Source organism: Anomaloglossus baeobatrachus, chromosome 5 (assembly GCF_048569485.1).
Source record: "Anomaloglossus baeobatrachus isolate aAnoBae1 chromosome 5, aAnoBae1.hap1, whole genome shotgun sequence".
Classification (NCBI taxonomy): domain Eukaryota; kingdom Metazoa; phylum Chordata; class Amphibia; order Anura; family Aromobatidae; genus Anomaloglossus; species Anomaloglossus baeobatrachus.
In genome coordinates this window covers 493,538,176-493,561,226 of record NC_134357.1, presented here as the reverse complement: position 1 = coordinate 493,561,226, position 23,051 = coordinate 493,538,176, and the positions used below count along the sequence as shown (strand labels likewise).

Genomic DNA, 23,051 nt, shown 5'->3' with positions numbered 1-23,051 from the left:
AGGTTTGGTCAGGGGTCACCCTCTCCCCCTTCTCTAGATGCAGGGGTCCCCTTCCCTTTCCTTTTCACCGCTCGCTTGGTACTTCCCCGTACCTAGCGTGACACATATGGGTCACCAACCATCTCGTTGGGTTACTTGACCATTTTTATGCTCTCCTTCTTTAGAGTTTTCATTCATAGTGTCCCCCTAGTCTGTAAGAAGTCTTTGCCATCTATTTCCTATTTGTAGTCCATCTTTTGTTATTGTTTTATGGAGCTCTGTAAGTTAAATGCACTTTGACTACCCTTGTAATTCTTCAGACAATGATGGGCCTTGTGCCAGATCTGAGCAAAACTAATAAGTGAGTGACCAGCGTAAATTCAACTGATACCAACGGAGCCACGTTACTACTTGGCCAGGAAAGATGGATAGATTCCTAGCTCCATGCCAAACCCAGTAGGCAAAAAAAAAACAGGTTAAGCAGCATTCAGTGATTATTCACGTCAGTTCTAGGGATCGCTGCATTGGATGATGAGGAAAATGCCTTTCGTACAACGTAGAAAACACCCTGTTCACTTTCATTCGTCTTCTTCTGCCTTCAGCTTCTCAAGACGTAGAAAACGGGGACTAGGAGGACAGACCTTTGGCTCTCCAGAGCTACAACTAGTAAGTCCCCTTTTAATGATTGACAGTCAACCAGTCCGGTTTTGGCTGTGCGAAAACAACTCCGTGTAAACTGTTAGTTAATATAGAATATTTTTAGAGACGGCTTTAACGAGTTTTCCTTTGTGATGTCGGATATCGTTTTATATTTTTTGGTATTTTTTTGTTTCTTCATATTATGATCATGGGATACAATGTAACTCAGGATAGGCTTAGATACATTAGTTCTGTATTTCATAATGGGGGATGTAGTTTTGTGTTGGTCTCTGAAATTGTATCACACATGATAGGCTTAGATATACAGTGCCTTGAAAAAGTATTCATACCTAACGAACTGTTCACCATTTTTTCACGTAACACCCACAAACAAGGAACACTTTTTGCTGCAGTTACTGCTGAAAGTCTTTTGGGCTATGTCTCTACCAGTTTTGTACATTTAGAGGTTGAATGTTTTGGCCCATTCTTCTTTGCAAAATAGCTCTAGGTCTGTGAGATTGGATGGAGAGCATTCGTGAACAGCAATTGTCAAGGCTTCCCACAGATTGTCATTGGGCTTTTGGTCTGGACTGTGACTGGGTCATTCACAAATATGTATATGCTTTGATCTAAACTTTCATTGTAGCTCTGGCAGTAAATTTAGGGTCATTGTCCTATCGGAAGGTGAGCTTATGCCCCAGTCTCAAGTCTTTTGCAGCCCCTAGCAGGTTTTCCTTCAGGATTGCCCTACATTTAGTTTCATCTATCTTATCATCAACTGTGACCAGTCCCCTGTCCCTGATGAAGAAAAACCTCCCCACAGCAGGACGCTGCCACCACCATGTTTAACAGTGGGGATGGTGTTTTCAGGATGATGTACAGTTTAATTTTCTGCCACACGTAGCGTTTTAAATTTACCCTCAAAAGTTCTACTTTGGTCTTATCTTCTTCCACATTCACGCTGTGACTTCCACATGTCTTTTTGCAAATACCTTTCAAAAATGCCTTTCTTCTTGCTGCTCTTCCATAAAGGACAGTTTTGTGGAGTATTTGAATAATAGTTGTCCTGTGGACAGATTCTCCCAACTGAGCTGTGGATCTCTGCAGCTCCTCCAGAGTGACCATGGGCCTCTTGGCTGCTTCTCTAATTATCCTCTCTTAGCTCCAGATGTCAGTTTAGGTGGATGGCCATGTCTTGGAAGGTTTGCAGTTCTGTCATAATGCTTCCATTTTTGGATGATAGATTGAACATATTCAGTGCTAATTGTTATAACCTAACCCTGCTTTATTCTTCTCCATAACCTTATTCCTGACCTGTCTGGTGTGTTCCTTGGTTTCATGATGCTATATGGTCCCTGATGTTCTCAAACTAACTTGAGGTCTTCACAAAGCAGTTGTATTTATACTGAAAAATTACATATAGTAGGGCTTAATTTACTAATTATGTGACATCTGGAGGCAATTAATAATTCAGGATTTTATTTTAGGGTATCAGGGCTACTGGGGGATGAATACAAATGCATAGCATAATTTTCAGATCAATATTTCTAAAATATTTAGAAAACCATGTATCATTTCCTTTACACTTCACAAATACTTGCTTGTTTGTATTGGTTTATCACATAAAATCCCAACAAAATACTTTTACGTTTGTGGGTGTAATGTGAAAAAAAGTGAAAAAGTTCATGGGGTATGAATAGTTTTTCAAGACACTGTTTTAGATCATGATAGCAGAAATATTGGGGAATGGAATCACACGTCGAGGCTGATATACATAGAAACAGTAAATCGCATATGGTTGGATGAGATACACCCGTTCAATAGATAGTATCACACATGATTGGCTTAGATATATTAGCTCAACATTACAAGATGAAACATCTGAACAGATTTTATCACACATGGTAGTCTTAGTTAAAGGAGATCAGCAGCACAGTATCACACAAGAGGCGTTTAGATACACCAGCATGGACATTTATATTATATGCATGACTCATTGAATAACATGGGTCTGAGTGCAATTACATTTTTTTCTCGCATTGCACTTGTCTGTTTTATACCCAAGTAGGACCAGGGTCTTAAACTTGAGAAAAACACTTTAAATTCCCTATACACATTAGATAGATGTTGGACAAATGATCCTTCGGCTAACAGCCGTCTCTCCCGTGTTGGCAGGAAAAACGTTGCTTAAATTATGCTCATATGTCATGGGGTATATGGAGACAGGACAGGGGCCTCTGGCTGGCCCTAAGACTTGTGACCCTGCGTTGTCCCTTATCTCGAAGGTAGGTTTGATGGTAGCAAAGTTCAAGCCCCCAGCGTGACCCTAACTTCTGTTCGGACCCTGATCTTACTTCCCTCTCCTACACCCTCGGGGCGTGCTGGAAGACACAATAACGAAACACTACAAAATGACACGGACAAGGGAGAACGAAAACTCTTACACACCACACTCAACAAACACAGGAGCAACAATATGAGTATTGGGGAGTAACGAAGAAGGGGAGGAAGTAACGCACAACAGGGGATCGTCCACACCACTCAAAAGCGCAACACGGATCACCATGTACAGGAGAAATACCCAGACCGGGATCGCAGAAGATATCATCAGCACTTACAGGAAGAAAGGTGTGGTTAATATAGGTAGGAGACAGCTGCACATTGCAATCAGCAACTTGAGCACTTAGGTCCTGCTCACCAGTCTGCAGGGACTAACTCCTGCAGAACTGGAGACCAGTGATCTTGAACCAGTCAATGCCCGGCTCTGGCTGAACACTCCACCAGCGTCAAATTGTTTGTCAGACTCTGGAGTATGAACAGAATCTGAAGCCACAGTACCAGCAGGTGTGACACGCCCATGGGGGCTACTCGTTACCGGGCCGTGGTTTTTCTCCTGGGTTGCCGTGGCGGCCTTGCCTGGCTCCGTTACCCCCAGCGGTGTCAATAAAGATGGTGACGGGGATGATGGGAGTAGTTGTTCGTGACACCACCTGTGGTGTGCGGCCAATATTAGCTGCCACTGCGAGAATTCTCTGTTGGGGCTGATGACAATGCAGCTCGGATGATACAGCTCTCCATAGGCAGAGTTCAGGCCCCAGGGAGGATGATGGTGGTAGTAGTCGTCTATGGCGCAGGGGTGTGATGATAGTAGCGCCGGCAATGATGGGACGACAGAGAATGCAGTTAAAGCTCTTTACTCACTGGAAGCACACCGCCATTGAGTACCAGGCTACACTGTGATGGGCTTCAGCCGATCCCGGATACTTCGGAGGTCGAGGTCGGTGTTTCCTTCTGTGCGTCACCTTTTGACGGTTTCCCTCCACTCCAGCTCCTGGCCCGTGGAACGGGACACGGGTGACTTCCGCACTCCCTGTGAACCCTGGGATCCCCCTTCTTTCCTAAGAACCCGGGTCGAGCCTCCAGCTCCAGACTATGGGCCCTGAACTATTCATGTCTTTCCTTGTCTGGCCGTGCATCCTAGCGCTTGCCGCGCCTGGGGCTAATTGCCTTGTTGGCGCTTTCAGCACCTGCTGGAAAACTAACTGACTAAGTGTGGATGGCGCCTAACTTCCCCTGTTGGTGCCCCGCCTCTCTGGTTCCTGAACTAGTGGGTAAGAGGTCCCATACCTTGTGATGGCCACCCCAGCACCTACCCTAGCCCAGTCCCAGTAGAAGAGCTCCCGTGTTTATGTATTGAATGAGTGTGTTGGTGGTGGTTACCGGTGATGACCTTCTCTGTATCCGAGATGAATACTGCACCTCGGGTGAGGTGCAGTACCCTGTGGCGCCTGAAGCCACAGGGGTGCCACATGTGCAGAGATGAACATCGCATGACATCCCTTGTGCTCTGTTTTTACATATTTTTTGATGATTTTTACTTGTGAATTTTTTTCCATTGATTTGAATGGGTGAAAAACTCTACAAAATCACTAAAAGAATTCACATGCAATAGATTTTAAAAATGCCTTTGAAGATTCAAAGCTGCAGGTGAAATAGAAGTAGTGTCTGCATAAGATTCAGAAATCTCATTCATGTTGTTCGTATTGTAAAACGCAGAACTTTTTCCCAGTCTAAAACATGGCAAAAACATTGAACAAGCCCATACACAGGAATGCTCAGTGCTTGAGTGCTTCTTTGCCCTCTATGAGAAAGCTGCTGCCAGGCTCTTCTGGCGGTGGCTTTAGTTATCGGAGATCAAAAGATCTGCTGCTGAAATTCAACCAACTGGATCCCTCTCTCCTCTGACTTCATCTACCTGCGGGAGAATCAGGAGGCCCCCATACTCATCAAACTGTCGGCTGCTCCCACCGATATCATTTGGTTCGGCCGATTTTAGTCTAATGTGACATTAGAGACATATTTGTAGATTTACTGACTCAGCAGACAGTGTTGCACATGATAGGCTTAGATACATCTCCTCACCAGCACAATATTATGTACAGTATGTTCATGATATATATATGTACTCCTTGCTCTTATATATCTTACAAGTCACAAAGTACAAGGCTGACAATCTTTTATAAGAGAGAAACAAAAAGAATACAGTTGCACTTTGTAGTGCTTACATATGTGGAACAATGAAAATGGGAACATAGACAAATATAACTGCGATGAAAAATATGTAAAAATTGAGATAGCACACAAAAATGTCCAGTTTTAGGTGAGCCCAACAACCAATGGCAAGGCGACTTCTTCTTTTAGAAGAAAACATGAAAGATTTGTGTCACTCATTAACTGAATATAATGAATTGCAGGTGAGGTCTGGCGCAGCTGAGATTTGTTTTATTCTATCACCAAAATGCCTCCCAGACACAAAGCACCCAAACATTTCCATAGTGGTGCAGACATAACAATGCCAGCCACTGTATAGCCAAACACTGTGACAACAATGCTAAAGGCTGTGTACGTAAACAGTGCCTTTACAATGCAGCCGTAAGACTGCCATCCACAGTTCCCTCATAGAATAATACAATAATACAATCATGGCCAATAGTGTTCTCACCCTTGAAATTGTTCCAGAAAACGAAGTATTTCTCCCAGAAAATTATTGCAATTACACATTTTTCTATACACATGTTTATTTCCTTAGTGTGTATTGGAACAATACAAAAAATATGAGGGGACAAAAAGGCAAATTGGACAAAATTTCACACAAAACTCTAAAAATAGGCCAGAAAAATTGTTGATACCTTTCCAAAATTGTGGGTAAACAACTTTGTTTCAATCATATAAGGCACGTTCAAACTCACCTATTGCAAGAAACAGGTGTGGGAAATATGAAAATTACACCTGAAACCAGATAAAAAGGGGAGAAGTGGACTCAGTTTTGCATTATGTGTCTGTATGTGCCACGCAAAGCATGGAGATCAGAAAAAGGAGAAGAGAATTCTCTGAGAACTTGAGAAACCAAAATTGTTGTAAAATATCAACAATATCAAGGTTACAAGTCCACCCCAGAGATCTTGATGTTCCTTTGTCCATGGTACACAACAGAATCAAGAAATTTACAACCCATGGCAGTGAAACTAATCTCCCTGGATGTAGATGGCAGAGAAAAATTGATACAAGTTTGCAATGTAGGATAATCCAGATGGTGGAAAAGTAGCCCCAATCAAGTACCAAAGAAATTCAAACTGTCCTGCAGGCTCAGGGTGCATCAGTGTCTGCTCAAACTTGTGCTGAAAAGAAATTCTATGGCAGTAGACCCAGGAGGACTCATTGCTGACACAGAGACCATAAAAAAGCTAGACTGCAGTTTGCCAAAATGAGCGTGACTAAGCCAAAATTTTTCTCAGAAAGTGTCTTGTAGACAGATGAGACCAAGATAGAACTTTCTGGTAAAGCACATCATTCTACTGTTTACCGAAAACAGAATGAGGTCTACAAAAAAGAACACAGTACCTACAGTCAGATATGGTGGAGGCTCAAAAATGTTTCAGGGTTGTATTGCTGCCTCTGGTTCTGGGTACCTTGACTGTGTGCAAGGCATCATGAAATCTTAAGATTACCAAAGAATTTTGGATCGCTATGTAGTACCCGGTGTCAGACACCAGGAGGACCGTGTGGTCTGTCCCTCTCCCCTCCGTCCTTTTATGCCTGCTCCATGTAAAAAATAAATGCAAGATTTCTACCTCCATGTGGTGAGTGCCCTCCGTTCTCTATTTATGATGATAGTTATAGGAAGCAATTGATTGCAGTTATTTATTCCAAATGGTGAGCAACCAAATTGAGGGTGCCAAGAACATTTTCCAGCCCATTTTGAAGTTTTGTGACATTAGTCCAATTTGCCTTGTTTTCTGTTCTTGTTGTGTTGTTCCAATACACAAAGGAAATGAACATGTGTATAATAAAATGTGTATTTCCAATAATTTTCTGGGAGAAATACTTTATTTTTTTGAACAATTTGAAAAATGACAACACTATCGACCATGACTGTATAGCAATAACAGTTCCATCTTCAGTGCCCCTACATAACAACATAGACATAACAGTGCTACACATAACATGTAGTCATAACATTATTCCAGAACAATGTCATCACAGTGTTCCCCTTAACAGGGTGAGATACACCCCATACTTCACCAGGGTTCCCTTTCATAACAGTGCCAGACAGATGTGAGCCCATTCAGTGAAAATGATAATGAATGTAGTGTGTATTACATAATAGGAGCGTATCCCAAGCCTAATATCTCATCTACAATTTTTCTTTTTACTTTGTAGGACATATTTGAAAGTCATGTCGGCTGAAGAAATGGGTAAGGAGACCCCTACAAACGAGTGTCCTGTGTGCTATGAACGTCTACAGAACCCCAATATCTCTGAGCGGAGGTTGAGCTGTGGTCATTCCTTCTGTCATGATTGCCTTGTGAAGTATCTCATGACAGCCAAAAAAGAAGGCTCCATAAAGAAGAATATCATATGTCCACTGTGCCGGTATGTGACATTCCTCAGCAAGAGGGGACTTATTTTGCCACCAAAAACTGGAGAACTCAATCAGATTCTGGAGGTTCCTCATAGTCCTTCTTGCCTTACTCATTCTACCATAATAGGAAACCCCAACACGTTGGTCATACCGATTCCTGAAACCACCGGACCGCATAGTCCTCAAGACCTTTGCATGTGCACATGTTCTGCTGATATCAGCCCAGGTCTAATTGGTCATACGTGTGGCTCTCAAGTCTTTATCATCAGTGATCAAGGCCAACCCATGGAAAGCAGCGAGGACACTGTCACTACCAACACTGAAACCCATCATGTTGACGCCCGGGCGAACTGTTGTCGCTCTCCTTCTTTAATAATGATCCTATTATTGATATTTCTTGTGGCTGTCTTGGCGGCTGTACTTCCATGGATATTGTTGGTCAAAAAAACATGAAGACTAGGTTGACCTTCTTAAAGGGTTTCAGACCAGGAGTAAAAGTACATCATCTGCAATGAGGTGACCACTGTAACAAGACAAGTTTTGCCTCCCAAAATGCATATGCCGGGAGATGCATTTCAAAGTGAATTTTGCACCTTCTTGGCTTGGCACTTACGTTAGTTGGGCAAACCTAAACTGGATTTTGCCATTGGCAAATATGGAGGTTGGATATGAAACGAGTTTGTGCTGGACTGGAAGACTTGGCACCTTCTGGGTTTCATTTTTGGCGACAGTTACATCCTTCTAAGCCTTGAAACAGGTCAACCATGGCAGATCTATTGTTCCATTAGATAACTCACTACTGACCCATTTTTTGCTTGAGACTGCGTGGTTGGCACCAAATATGAAGGATTATCAAATATAGATTATTTAAAGGTGCACTCTGATTTTTTGTCTTCTTCAATGTATGTTTCTATAAAAGACTAAAGGAATATTGAAACAATAAATGTGAACAAGCTGTGAAAATGAATGATGCTATCTTTGATTTTCTTTCCAGGAACAGCACCCCATATGTCTACAGGTTGTGTGTGGTATTACAATTATTCATTTCAGTGGTGCTAAGCTGAAAGTCCTGGCATAACCTAAAGACAGGTGTGGCACAATTTCTGGAAGGGGACAGTTATGGATTTCTACTACAGAGCAGCAACTTCTCTTCCACTCTACATTATTACAGGGTGTGACTGCCGATGTCATGCTGATTGACAGCTGGCTCCTCGCTGCATAACCGCGGGGATATAGCTGTCAATCAGTATGACATTGGCAGTCACACCACTGCCAATGGACAAAGGAACATCAACACCTCTTTAAGGGTGTTGGTAGGAGAGAGATATTGATGAGCTAGCCTAAGGATAGGTCATTAAAGGGGACTATTTTATTTTTTTACTATGGGCCTAAGAACTAACAGGTAAGTAGTTGTTAACTACTTACTTTTTGTACCTGGTGCCAGCTCAGAGTGGTTACGGACTGCACCTATTGGCGATTCTGCTGCTTTTCATCAACAGAGTAGCTCTTCCTCTTCCAGGCTGCTTTATCAACGTGATGTGACAGCCAATGTCATACTGATTGACAGCTATATCCCCGAAGTTATGCAGCGAGGAGCCAGCTGTCAATCAGCATGACATCGGCAGTCAAACCCTGTAACAAAGTAGAGTGGAAGAGGAATTGCTGCTCTGTCGACCTGATGTCAGTGGAAGCTGCAGGAGCGGTCTCTGATAACTCTGTGCCAGCAGAAATAGGTGACGGGCAGAACCGACAGCAAGATAGCAACTGCTCGTGAGTTCTAAGGCACATGGTAAAAAAAAAAAATATTCCTGGACAATCCCTTTAATATGTGATATGACACCTGGTACCAGGACCACTTAGCCGATACCTGAAGCTGGGGCTATTAAAAGTTCAGAGTTTGGAGTGTCTGAATAGTACAGCGCCATAAACTTTGAGTTGCAGTACCCAATAACGGCCACTACAAATTATATTCAATTTAGCGGGAGCTGAGCAGCAGTACTCAAAAAAGACCACTACATAGTGTACGGAGCTGTGGCTGTCTACATACTGAGGGGCCTGGTCACAGCGCATTCTTGGGTGTGCTGGGTGTTGGGACCCTATGATCTGATATTGATGACCTGTCACAAGGACACGTCATCCTTGTCATAGTGTTGGATAATACCTTTAAGATTATGGAACATCCAGGCATTTAGGAGTCATGTGCTAACACCTAAATCAGTTTGATATATGGCCATGAGGGTTTATCGAGACCTTCCCATATTCCTTATCGGCACACCTAGAACCTGGCTCACAGTTCTTAGCTAGACCTGTACATGGACTGTATAAATGCCACATCCCATGTAATTAGAGCGTGCTCGTCTAAAATTGGCATAGCATTAATAAAAGGGTGGTGCCACCTTACCTGTGACCAAAGTGGTGATTGATTTTAATTTTATACTGTCAAGAAGGGAATCCGGAAATAATGGAGTAATTATAAAGTTACATTAGCTTTAGTATGGAAGCACTAAAATCTACTGGGAACTAGTTCTATAGATTTGCCCTTCATTCTTTGAACCCTAGTTTGTAGAGATGGTTCACTAACAGAATTGCCATTGGATTTGGTGTAATCGTTCTTAAAGGGGTTGTCTAGTTTAGGATCCTCATCTCTTGACCATTGTGCAGAGAAGTGACAGTGAGTGTGTCCTCCACTGGATGACCTGTTCTGTCCTGCATGACTCAGACAACATATTAATTGGTGTAATGCTTAGTTTTTCCTGTGGTGGCACTGCAGGAAAACGTAACACTTAAGGCCGCTTTACACACTGCGATATCGGTACCGATATCGCCATCGTGCGTACCCGCCCCCATCGGTTGTGCGACACGGGCAAATCTCTGCCCGTGTCGCACAACATCGCTCGGACCCATCACACTACTTACCTTCCCTGCGACGTTGCTGTGACCGGCGAACCGCCTCCTTTCTAAGGGGGCGGTTCGTTCAGCGTCACAGCAGCGTCACTGAACCGCCGCCCAATAAAAGCGGAGGGGCGGAGATGAGCAGGACGAACATCCCGCCCACCTCCTTCCTTCCGCATTGTGGCCGGGAGGCAGGTAACGAGAGGTTCCTCGTTCCTGCGGTGTCACACGGTGCGATGTGTGCTGTTGCAGGAACGAGGAACAACCTCGTTACTGCTGCAGTAACGATATTTGAGAATGGACCCCCATGTCGCCGATGAGCGATTTTGCACGTTTTTGCGACGATGCAAAATCGCTCATAAGTGTCACACGCAACGGAATCGCTACAGCGGCCGGATGTGCGTCACAAATTCCGTGACCCCAACGAGATCGCTGTAGCGATCTCGTAGCGTGTAAAGCCTGCTTTACTTCTGGGTTGATCCCACAGATCACAACTGATTGTTCTGTGTCCCAGAAGGAAGCTTTCTGATTGCCTTAGTACAAAAATTCTTTTAAAAAAAGAGATACACCATTAACATTTTTAGAAGAGTTCTATTTTATTCACTATTTATTACTGCTTTTATACCTTTATTTTGTCTATTTTTTTATGTTTCTAGTTTGCACCTTAGTCTTTTAATTTGCTCCTTTTTTTAAAGTTAATTTTATGTGTTCACTCATTTTTTTTTTCATGTTTGTATTGTGATCGGGGTTCCAAATGTTTTCAGATAAGTCATCAATTGAAACTTTTTAAAAAGTCACTAATTTTTTGAGCAAATATACTCCAGTCCTCCCCCACCCCTCTGGAGTGAATTTATGTATGCCTGAAATTTTTCTGTAAATTTTGTGATCATTTTAGTGACTTTTTACATCAAAAACTGTAAAAAAAAAAAAGTTACAAACAAAATAAAGAGTATTTTTTTTTTTTTTTTTTTTTTTTTTAATTTCCATGCAAAACTCATGAGCCACATGCCCCATTTAGAAGAAATTGGTGCAAAAAGGTCAACAAATACAGAAAGGTAAAAAAAATTAAAACAAGGGATGTAAAAATATCATAAACTATGAATCGGGGCTTTTAAGGATTTAATTTAGGGGAAAAATTATATTGTTTTGCATAAATATGTGCCACCATAATGTGATAGTCTATAAAGTTCGAAAAACTTAAAAAAGAAATGGATTTAGGGAATTGTACAGATGAGATCTGAGATGTTAGGGACCAAAAGGAACAAATTTTGAAGTCAAAGCCACTATATATGTGTCATGGAGCCTGAATATGTGTATTAATTATTAAAATTACATTAATTTTTTTAAATAATGTGTGTTTTTTTTTAAATATATTCACTGTATTACTAATATTGTTAACGTATGTGTACATGGAGTTTGAGTGACAGCAGTTACTGCACGCCCCAGGCGGCTACTGGGAGGAATAAAGTTAATTTTCTCCTGTTATTATTATTATTTATTATTATAGCGCCATTTATTCCATGGCGCTTTACAAGTGAAAGAGGGTATACGTTACTGTTACTCTTAGCCGCACTTTGATTAAAACGGCCTTTGTCATTATCTTGGAAAGTCCTTCCGTTTTGTCTTTACTGTAAAAACACTTTTTTGGCTCATATTTTCAGTATTTTGAGTGGGTTTTTTTCTGCTTCAGGGTTTAAGAAACACCTGGTAAAAAAAATTAAAAACAATTTGGCAGAATCTTTTGATGGAATCTGCTCTAAGCTAGACACAAATAAAAAAAAAAGAAGTTGTAAATAATAATAATAATTATAATAATAATAATAAATAATAATAATTCACTTATAGTAACTGTCTATGTCTCTCTCCCAGTCTCTGTGTGTCTGTCTCTCTGTCTGTGTGTTTCTATCTCTCTGTCTATATTTGTATCCGTCTATTTGTCTCCATTTCTGTGTCTGTCTTTCTCTCTCTATCTCTGTGTCTGTCTCTTTCCAGGGCAGTCTCTTTCCAGGGCAGTCTCTTTCCAGGGCAGTCTCTTTCCAGGGCAGTCTCTTTCCAGGGCAGTCTCTTTGGCCGTCAAATCCAACACCAAAAAAAGGAGATACGATAAGTTTCAGACATAGTCCTTAATCGTTGTTTGCACAGTCTTTAGCACACTTCCATCCCCTCCTCCCAAGTCCTGTTGTACAAATGTTGTCATAATTACACGTTTATTTGCTGAAAACTCCCATTGGAACTCAAATTTAAATTTTTAAGACTCACCCACTGACCACTCAGAAAAAAAGAAAATCAATGGTACAATGAAATCTCAGAAAAACTGATATGTCACGCTGTACAAAAGCTAGTAAGACGTAGTACAGTGTATTCCCCACTATGTGGCAGCAGAGTAGTGAAGGAGAGACAAAGAAACACTGTTACGGAAAGTCAGGTGAAGTACAGCAGAGTAACTTAAGCAGGCAGTTAACAGGTGAACCAAGGGGCAATAGTCAAACAGTCAGTGTCTAAAGCCAGGAAAGTCGAGTCACTGCAAAGGGAGGATCAATATCAAAGTCAGAAAACAGAACCAAGTCGGAAACCGGGAGATCAGGTATGCAGAGGGAAACGCAAACAACAGACAGGAGAGGGAAGTCAGGGACCGGGACAGGCAGACAAACGGGGGAGGGTTAAAGTCAGGACACAGTAGCTGTAAGGTAGGACATATTGGGAATACTCACCAGAGCCAGTATACAAGGCAGAAATATCACTGGCACTGAGCCATAGGTAGAGAGGCAATATATAGCGTCCTGGGATCCAGAATGAGGCAAGGGAAGTTAACCCCTGACATGACCAGGCCAGAGCTAGGTGTAACCAGCAGCAGGGAAAAGCTGGCCTGGATCATGACATGATAGTTGTAGAGTTTAATATTCCTGCAGTGTCCCCACAGGAGAAATCTGGTATTACTCTACAGTTTGTCCATTGGACTCTCTGCAGGACAGGACAAGTCCTCCAGGGAGAAGGACGCTCTTTATAACCATTCTTCACTTTGAGCAATAGATGAGAATGAATGGACGAAACCTCTCCATTAACTCAGAATTCCTTAGTAATACACAATGGAATGGATTTTCTAAAAATGGATAAGCCCTTTAAGAAAGTTAATTAGTAGAATTAACAAAAATATACCTTGGGACTCTACATGATAGGATCAGTCCTAATAATGGGATCCACCCATATATAGTACAGCATGTGCTACTAGATTACAACATAAAGAAATACGTAAGCGCATAGACTTATTACACAACCTCATCTACAGATATAAAGTATACATACAGTACTGTGCAAATGTTTTTGGCAGGTGAGGACAAATTGTTGCAAATTAAGAATTTTAAGTGTTAATAGTTCATATTTATCAATTAACAAAATGTAAAGTGAATGAACAAAGGAGAAATCTAAACCAGATCAATATTTGGTGACCAAACTTTGCCTTCATCACTTCTTCTAGGTCGCTTGTGTACAGTTTTGAAGGACCTCGGGTGGAGGTTTTTCCAAACATCTTGGAGGCCTGACCCCCGATCTCCTGTGTATAAGGCTGTGCGGATCCTTCTGTCTCCTGATCCCAGACAGACTGGATGATGTGAGATCAGGGCTCCGGGGCCGGGTCATCACCTCCAGGACTCCACGCTCTTCTTAATGACATTGGCCAGATCATCACTTCCAGGACTCTTCATTCTTCTTTATTACATTAGCCGAATGTGGAATACATTTTGAGCTAATAAGACGCGTCCCTGATTATATTAGATAATTGGTAGGTATCTGCCTGTATGTCTGAACACTAGAGATACCAATAATCCTGACCAAGTCTCCAATCCTGAGGACCCTCCACTGTTCCTGCAGACCATCATTTTGGTACTGCTCTCCGGCCATTCAGAAAACAAACTGCCTTCTGTTACAGCCAAATATTTGATATAAAGGCAAAGCACATTATCCAGTCTGTCTGGGATCACATGAAGAGAAGAATCTGCACAGCCTCATACAAATGAGATCTGGTGTCAGGTCTCCAAGATGTTTGGAACTAATTCCCTGCAAAGTTCCAACAAAACCTTTGTGCAGGTACAAGTGTACCGAGAAGAATTGATGAAGGCAAAGGGCGGTCACCAAATATTGATGTAATTTAGATTTCTCTCTTTATTGTTAAAGGGCGTCTGTCAGTAGGAATATCCGCCTAAGCCATGTATATGGACACACAGGTCATAGGAAAGTGAAGCAAATGATACTTTGATATCGGTGATCCGAAAAATGGTTCCTAAGAAATCCACGTTTTTTTATATGCAAATGAGCAGAAATTATCTCCTTGCCAGACAAAAATATACCATGTGCCTCTACAAGACAGGATCATCCCTACTAATGAGATCCACCCACATATAATACAACATGTGCTAATAGATTACAACATAATAAATGCATAAGTACATAGACTTGTTCCACAACTTCAACAACACATAAATAGTAAATTTACAGAATATATATAGCTGAGGAGCTAAAAATATTATGAGAATAAACTGATGGGCTGGTGAAGCGCTGGAGGCTGCAGGTGGACAGGACTAAAAATCTAAAAGTCTTACTACCAAGACACAAGTGTGTGTATTGGTGAGCCTTATATAAACCCAGGTAGACTATTGCATGGGAGCCCGACGGCCATCTACAAAGCCTAATATTGACCACAACAGTTCAGTGAGAGGAGCAAAGCCCGGTTCTGGGACAGGTCTATAACACACAGTTTCATGGGTGATTCTGATTATTTTTGGGGTTAAATAATTCTAGAAAAAAGGAAAAAAATGCCTACAACAAAGACATAAAACTGTATATCATACAGATAATAAAAAAATATTATTAAAAACATAAAAAACAGTACCACTCCCAGATTTAAGTTAAATAAACCAAATTTTAGTAAAAAAAAAACCAAGGAAAAAAACCCAAACATCTTTGACGGTCTAATGTTTTTGTGGCAAGCCCCATATTTAGCTGACAATTACCCCTCCCAAGTCTTCCATACACATACATGCATGCTAGTCTCTGCTGAGCATGCATGTGTGTCGCGGGCGGAGGAGGGGACGCTGCGCTCTCCCACTGCTCGGGTCCGGCCGCTGGTGCTGCGGCTGCTGCTCGGTGGTGGCTCGAGCGGTGGGCCGGATCCCGGGGACTCGAGCGGCGTTCCTCGCCCGTGAGTGAAAAGGGTGGGGATTGATTGTGGGGATTTGATATTGTCCGTGATGCCACCCACGGTTGTGGTGAGATTGGTGACACCACCGCTGCTCTGGACGGGGATCCCGGGAGCGATGACAGGGAGCAGCCTGGATGTTAGTTCTCCCCTTCGTGGGTAGGGGGTTGGTTGTCCCGGGGCCCGGTGATGGGGTAGGGATGGATGGCAGGCGGTTTACGGGGCCTGGTGAGGTGCAGGGTCACGGGGGCAGTGCTGTGCCGCACGGCACGGTGGTACTCACTCAGCCAGTAACACACACGGAGTCTCTGATGAAACAAACGGCTGGATGGACGGGTCCCACAGACGGCTGCGGTGTTTTCCCCTGACCCCAGGTTGGTAATGTAAGTCCTTTCCTGCACCTTCCGTACGCTCCTCCTGCGCTCCGGTTTCCAGCTGGCTCCCCGGTTCAGTACCGGTGGGCCACCGCCCAGCCCCGGCTACCTACGGTTCCACCAGACTGTCTTCCCGGCTCTCGCAGATGGCCACTACCGTCTGCCTGACTGCTACACGAGGGCCCTAGGCTCCAACCTAGGCCCCTGTCTGCGTCTGCCTCTCTGCAGACCTCCTCTCTCTTCCTCTGCCTGGACTTGTCTGGGCTTGTTTCCTGCCTCAGGCCAGCTAAACTCCTCGGTGGGCGTGCCCATCTGCCTGACTCTGCCCACCTGGTGTGTCTGTCTGAACCCGAGGAAGAAATCAGGTCTCACTGGGGATGACTGCTGTGAACTGCTGAGGGTGTGTGTGTGTGTGTGTGTTGTTACCTGTGGCCCGGCGCCACATGTGCGCTTGTCATGAGTTTATCTCGCTCAGGGAAGACCCTGGGTGAATCTGGTGTCAGAAGGTCATAGCCCCTTGCAGCTGGGAGGGTCACTACTTTTATTTGATAACATCTCCGTTGCTTGTGGTGCTGTAAAGGTTAAGCCTCCTTTCCTTCCTGGCTGCTGGCTGTAGCTGCAAATCTCAGGTGTTGCTCCTTGGGATCACTCCCCTTCCCTATTTAAGTCATGTGATCTGATCACATGATGCCTGTGATTGAAACGGAATTTCTCATTTCGATGTGGTCCACTTTGGAAGGAGCCTGCTTTGGAAGAAGGTTGTCTTGTTGTGTGCAGCAGTGATATTTACTGCATTGAAGCCGAGTGGAGTGTTCTTCCTTGCATGTCCTTTTCCCCTGTTTGTATTCCTGCCCTCTTGTTTCTGTATGTAGTGGCGAGTTTAGTGATCTCGTCGGCCTGCTCACTAGACAGGGTGAGTGTAGGGTTAGCTGAGGGCCTAAGGTATCCGGCTCGGTGACAGTTGCAAGAACCTGTATAGGGACGCTATGTAGCTCAGGAGTCAGCTTGAGTTGAGTTTAGGAGGTGCCCCCTCACCCCTCTCCCTCCGTTGTATCGTGACCCCCTGTGTTCCGTATGTGTTGTAACATCTGCGGGTTTACTAGGTACTAAGTAAACCCTGCTAGTCACATGCGTGACAGATCTAAGGAGAGTAAGTCGATGCCAGATAACTCTGGTTGCAACTTATCGCTACTGTAAAAAAAAAAAAAGGTATTGAAATTCCACATCTTTGTCATCATCTGTCAGGGGAGAGTCGGAAGGCCCCTTTACACACCCGATGGTTATCCAGTTTTGCCAAAATGTATGAATTTTCCCAACTCTCATCTAGCGACGTGTATGGCATGTGGGTGCATTAAGCTGCTGGCAGGCAAATGTTAAAATCCACAGCACTCTCTCTTGTGAAAAAGTAATGACACCCCCTGTACACAGAATATAGTTGTTTTAACCTAATTTCTGTACTTGGGTAAGCAAGTACCAACTCTGCAAAATGGAGAGCACGTTTCTATTTTTTTGTACCCCTCATAACTATTAGGGCGGGCTCTTGTATACAACTTAAAGCAGACCACGGCAAAGTGCAGCCCTTTGTGTGTGTCAGTCGAGCTGACTGAGACCGCAAAAGGGCTTTATGCTGTGGCATCTCTCACCAGACGGCCGCCCTCCACCCGATGTCTCATTGTCACTGATATCTGCATCCTCAGGATGCAGATGTACCACCCCTGCAGCAGTCAGACTGCTCGGATCCGGGGTTGATGTGGCTCGAGGGTCTACGGACCCGGGGGCTTGCGGCTACTCGAAAATAAAAGGGGACTATTTACAGGGGATTAGTGTTCGTGACACCACCCGTGGTTCAGGGTAAGGGGAGTACTGCCGCTGCCGATGGGAGCACCCGGGGGAGATGGAGTGGGGCAACCAGATGACGTTCCCTCCATGGGTAGGGGAGGCCCCGGGACTCTGGATGGTAGAGGTGTGGGGAAGCGTGGTGCAGGCTATGCGGCAGGCAGGATGCAGAAGGGGGGGGAAGCAGCATACTCACTCAGGCCGTGTGGATGTTGGTGCGACCATTAAGTAGACTCTGACACAGGAATAAACCAAGTCTCTGGGTGCCGCTGCCACTCTGGGGAGCTCGTCTGGCAATCCGTCCCTGTTGGTATTGCTGATGGTTCTGGACCTGCCTCCATGCACTGTGTTTAGATGTTTCTGAATGACCCCTCGGCCTGAAGCTGTCGGGGTCCCGCTCCCTATGGTTAAATAGAGGAGCTGTGCTCTCGATGGCTAACACTTGGGATTTCAGTGGGCCGCATAAGTTGGAAAGCCCTTTCCCCCTCGTAGTGTTAGTGCCTTCGATCCCTGAGCTCTTGGGGAAAGGTCATAAAGAGACTATCCCCCACAGGTTAATTATCAGGTTGCGTGACGCTACTCCCTGATCTAGGGTCCAGTACCCCACCATGCGCAGTACCAGTCCGGTTACTAGATTGTCCGGTGCCGACCGTTCTCCAAAACTAAGTCTGGGCACCTTTCTCCAGTACCCTGCGACCGGGTCTCCGACTCCTCCGGTCCCAGACCACTGTCCGTGACTTAACCAAAGTCTCCCAGGGAGCTACAACTCCTCCACTCTGAGGGCTACTACTCAACTGTCCTATGCCCCTCCCACCAGTCTGCCTGACCCCTAGGCGGTTGGCCCTTTTCCAGCTAGACCACCCACTGGTGTGCCTGACAGGGTGTGGTGTGAGGTGTGACTAGGATTTGAATGCTGATGGAAGCAATAGTTAGGATCCCAGAACCATGGAGGGTGAGTTCTGCACCATAAGGAAAAGGGGTGCAGTTCCCTGTGACACTCTGATAAGATCAGGGGTGTCACACAGATAGCAGTGAACACAATGATGGAACATGCAAGGTGAGGGAGGGAAACATATGTCTGTGTAAAGGGGGCTGTGGGCGAGGATAATACTGTGCAAAGGTGGCTGTGTAGTGGCATAATACTGTGTAAAGCCTGTATGGGGGACATCATACTGTGCATGGGAACTGTGTGGAAGCATAATACTGTGTAAGGGAGCTTTGTGGGGGATTAAATACTGTGTAATGTTTTTTTGGGGGGGACATAATACTGTGCAAGTGGGCTGTGGGGAGCATAATACTGTGCTTGGGGGGCTGTGTGGGGAACATAATACTGTCGAGGGGGCTTTGTGGGGGACATAATACTGTGAATATTGGCTTTGTGGAGGACATAATACTGTGCATGGGGACTGTGGAAGGACATAATACTCTGCAAGTGGACTGTGGGGCATAATACTGCATGGGGGCTGTGAGGGTGATATAATATTGTGCATGGGGGTTGTGTGGGCACTTTATAATGGGGGTTTGTAATGTGTAATGGGGCTTTGGAAGGGACATACTCTGCTTGGGGACTGTGTGGAAGTATAATACTATGTAAGGAGGATGTGTAGGGGACATATTACTGTGTAAGGGGGCTTTGTGGGGAAGATAATACTGTGCATGGGGGCTGTGTGGGAAGATAATACTGTGTAAGCAGGCTTTGTGGGGTACATAATACTGTGCAAGGGTGCTGTGTGGGGACATGATACTGTGTAAGGGGTTTTGTGGGGGACATAATACTGTGCATGGGAGCTTTGTGGAGGACATATTTATGTGCATGGGGGCTGTGTGTGGACACAATATTGTGTAAGGGAGCTGTGGGGGGGGGTCATAATACTTTGCATGGGGGTTGTTTGGTGACATAATACTGTGTAAGGGGGCTGTAAAGGGGACATAATATTGTGCATGGGGATTTTGTGGGGGACATAATACTGTGTAAGGGGGATGTGTGGGGAACATAATACTGTGCATGGGAGCTTTGTGAGGGACATAATACTGTGCATGGGGGCTTTGTGGGGGACATAACACTGTGAGACATCTGTGTGGGGAACATAATACTGTAATATTGTGCATGGGGGTTGTTTGGGGACATAATACCGTGTAATGGGTCTGTATGGGGGATATTATTTTGTGCAAGTGAGCTGCAGGGGGACATAGTTCTGTGCAAGGTGCCTGTGGGGGGGATATAATGTTGTGCAAGGAGACTGTGTGGGTATTTAATACTGTGTAAGGGATCTTTGGGGAGACATTATGCATGGGAGGATGTGTGGGGACATAATTCTGTGTAGAGGGCTTTGTGTGGGGCATCATCTTGTTTGAGGGGCTGTGGGGGGGGGACTTAATTTAACAGTGAAGTAATAGTAAAAAAAAAAGACCTAGGTACCTTACCTGAATTTTTCCTTTGGGCATATTTTGCTTAATTATGGAAATAAATTTTAAGACTTTTTTTTTCTATTTTCCTGCCCACACCCACAAATTTAGGTTTCAACTCAGCGATTATTTGATCTTGGATGTCGTACAAAACAATAAAAATAATATCTGTCTGTAACATCACATCTTGTCCGTCTGATATACGAGAACATGATAAGGAAATCAGTTTACTGGTCCCAGAAGATGCTAGGAATGGAGCTCTGTAAAAGAAAAAAGAATGTAGACAGAATCCTGTGGCCCTAATGGGAAACCAGTAACAGGGCCCCCACCTACTGTGTACCATATACGACACTGGGGTCCTCACATATGAAGGTTTGAGGGTCTGTTTATTAGTTTCATTATGAGCATCTAGTCTAAGTCTGCCCCCTCCCTGATGTCTTCAAGTAATATTGCCCCCTCCCTGATGTCTTCAAGTAATAATGCACCGTCACTGATGTCTTCAAGTAATAATGCCCCCTCACTGATGTCTTCAAGTAATAATGCCCCCTCACTGATGTCTTCAAGTAATAATGCCCCCTCACTGATGTCTTCAAGTAATAATGCCCCCTCACTGATGTCTTCAAGTAATAATGCCCCCTCACTGATGTCTTCAAGTAATAATGCCCCCTCAGTGCTGCCTTGAAGTAATAATGCCCCCTCAGTGCTGCCTTGAAGTATTAATGCCCCCTCAGCGCTGCCTTGAAGTAATAATGCCCCCTCAGTGCTGCCTTCAAGTACTAATGCCCCCTCAGTGCTGCCTTCAAGTAATAATGCCCCCTCACTGTTGCCTTCAAGTAACAATGCCCCCTCACTGTTACCTTCAAGTAGCAATACCCCCTCAGTGCTGCCTTCAAGTAATAATGCCCCCTCAGTACTGCCTTCAAGTACTAATGCCCCCTCACTGTTGCCTTCAAGTACTAATCCCCCCTCAGTGCTGCCTTCAAGTAGCAATACCCCCTCAGTGCTGCCTTCAGGTAATAATGCCCCCTGAGTGCTGTCAGCGTGTGAGCCCACATCTTTCCCCACACTCCGGAGTGGGCTCACATGCTGAGCCCGCATCTTTACCTGAAGCTGTTAGAGGCAGATGACGGCTGATTTTTCAGCCGTCATCTGCCTGTAACAGCTCCGGGTAGATTGGTGGTCTGCTGGCGGTTATTAGCCAGTTAAATCCCGCTGTCAATCTCTGATATAACATGCACCGGCTGAGAGCATGTCACTCTCTGCCCTAGTTGGCGGCCCCGTGATGTAATTCCAGGGCACCAATAGGTTGTCATGACAGTCGGGGGTCAGCTGATAACCCCTGTGCCTGTGATTACAATCCTTCTGTGAACACCGGCTGTGAGCGACATTCTTAGGAGATGGTGATTTCTGCTGTGAAGAATGGAGGATCACAGTTTCAACTCCCCTAAGGGGACAAGTAAATACAATAAGAAAAACAAAACAAAAAAACCCCATAAGTTTGAATCCCCCCCATATAGCCCCATTGAAAATAAAATAATAATAAAAAATACACATATTTGGTATTGCTGCATTCAGAAATCACCAATCTATCAAAATATAAAGTAGATTTATCTGATCTATAAAGGGCATAGCAAAAAAAAAAATGAAAACGTCAGAATTACATTTTTTTTGGTTGTTGCAACATTGCATTAACTCTTTCACGACCGAGGATGTATCGGTACATCCTAAATCATGAAGGGGTAATCGCTGCTGGCTGCTGCGGTGAGTCCGCGGAGATCTCTGCACATGTCTGCTGATCTGAACAGCAGACATGTGCGGCTATCAGGCACAGGTGGATTCATAATCCACCCGTGCCTGTTAACCACTTAGATCGCAGTGTCAAAATGTGACAGCGCGATTTAAATGGCCGCAGTGGGGAAATCGCCTTTCCTCGCCACCATAGGAAGCCCCATGAAGCGATCACGGGTAGCAAATGGTTGCCATGATAGCGACAGGTCATGTGAAGACTCCTGCCACTATCATGACGTAGCTGCTGTTACAGCCGATGGAGCAGCGGCTGCAACAGTAAAGCAGCATTTGTTCTGATCAAGAGCTGTGCTGCTCTGATGATCAGAATGAATGAGTGATCAGACAGCTGATGCTTACAGTCCTCTAGGGGGACTAGTGAATTAAAATAAAAAAAGTATAAACAAAGTTCTAAAAAATTTAAAAAAAACAAAAACCTAAAAGTTCAAATCACCCCCCCTTTTGCCCACTGAAAATTAAACGGTTAAAAAAATTAAAAAAATGTTCATGCATTTGGTATCACTGCGTTCAGAAATGCCCGATCTATCAAAATATAAAATCAATTAATCTAATCAGCAAACGGCGTAGCGGAAAAAAAATCCATATTACGTTTTTTGGTCATCTCAAATTTTGCGCAAAATAGAATAACAGTTGATGAAAATGTCACATCTGCGCAAAAATGGTACCATTAAAAACGTCAGCTTGAGACGCACAATAATAAGCCGTCACTGAGCCATAGATCCTGAAAAATTAGAACGCTACGGGTCACGGAAAATGGTGCGAAAAGTGCGCCACTTTTTTTGGGACAAACGTGTGAATTCTTTTAACGCCTTGGATAAAAGTAAACCTATACATGTTTGGTGTCTACAAACTCGTACTGACCTGGACAATCATAAAGCCAGGTCAGTTTTACTATATAGTGAACATGGTGAATAAAAAACCTAAAATACAATTGTGGAATTGCACTTTTTTGCATTTTTATCGCACTTGGAATTTTTTTTCTCATTTTTCTCTGCACTATATGGTA

General features: G+C 44.0%; 1 protein-coding gene across 1 annotated transcript; it reads left to right on the top strand.

The window, feature by feature from the left end:
• The first annotated feature begins 573 nt into the window (after positions 1 to 573).
• RNF222 (ring finger protein 222) lies at positions 574 to 8,691 on the top strand. Its single transcript, XM_075347917.1, has 2 exons — positions 574 to 645; positions 7,339 to 8,691. The coding sequence occupies exon 2, from the start codon at positions 7,355 to 7,357 to the stop codon at positions 7,991 to 7,993; it is 639 nt and encodes a 212-aa protein (XP_075204032.1). The 5' UTR covers positions 574 to 645; positions 7,339 to 7,354; the 3' UTR covers positions 7,994 to 8,691.
• Positions 8,692 to 23,051: the final 14,360 nt, after the last annotated feature.

Coding starts and splice junctions, on each gene's coding strand:
- RNF222 (XM_075347917.1), top strand. CDS start 7,355: ATGTCGGCTGAAGAAATGGGTAAGGAGACCCCTACAAACGAGTGTCCT.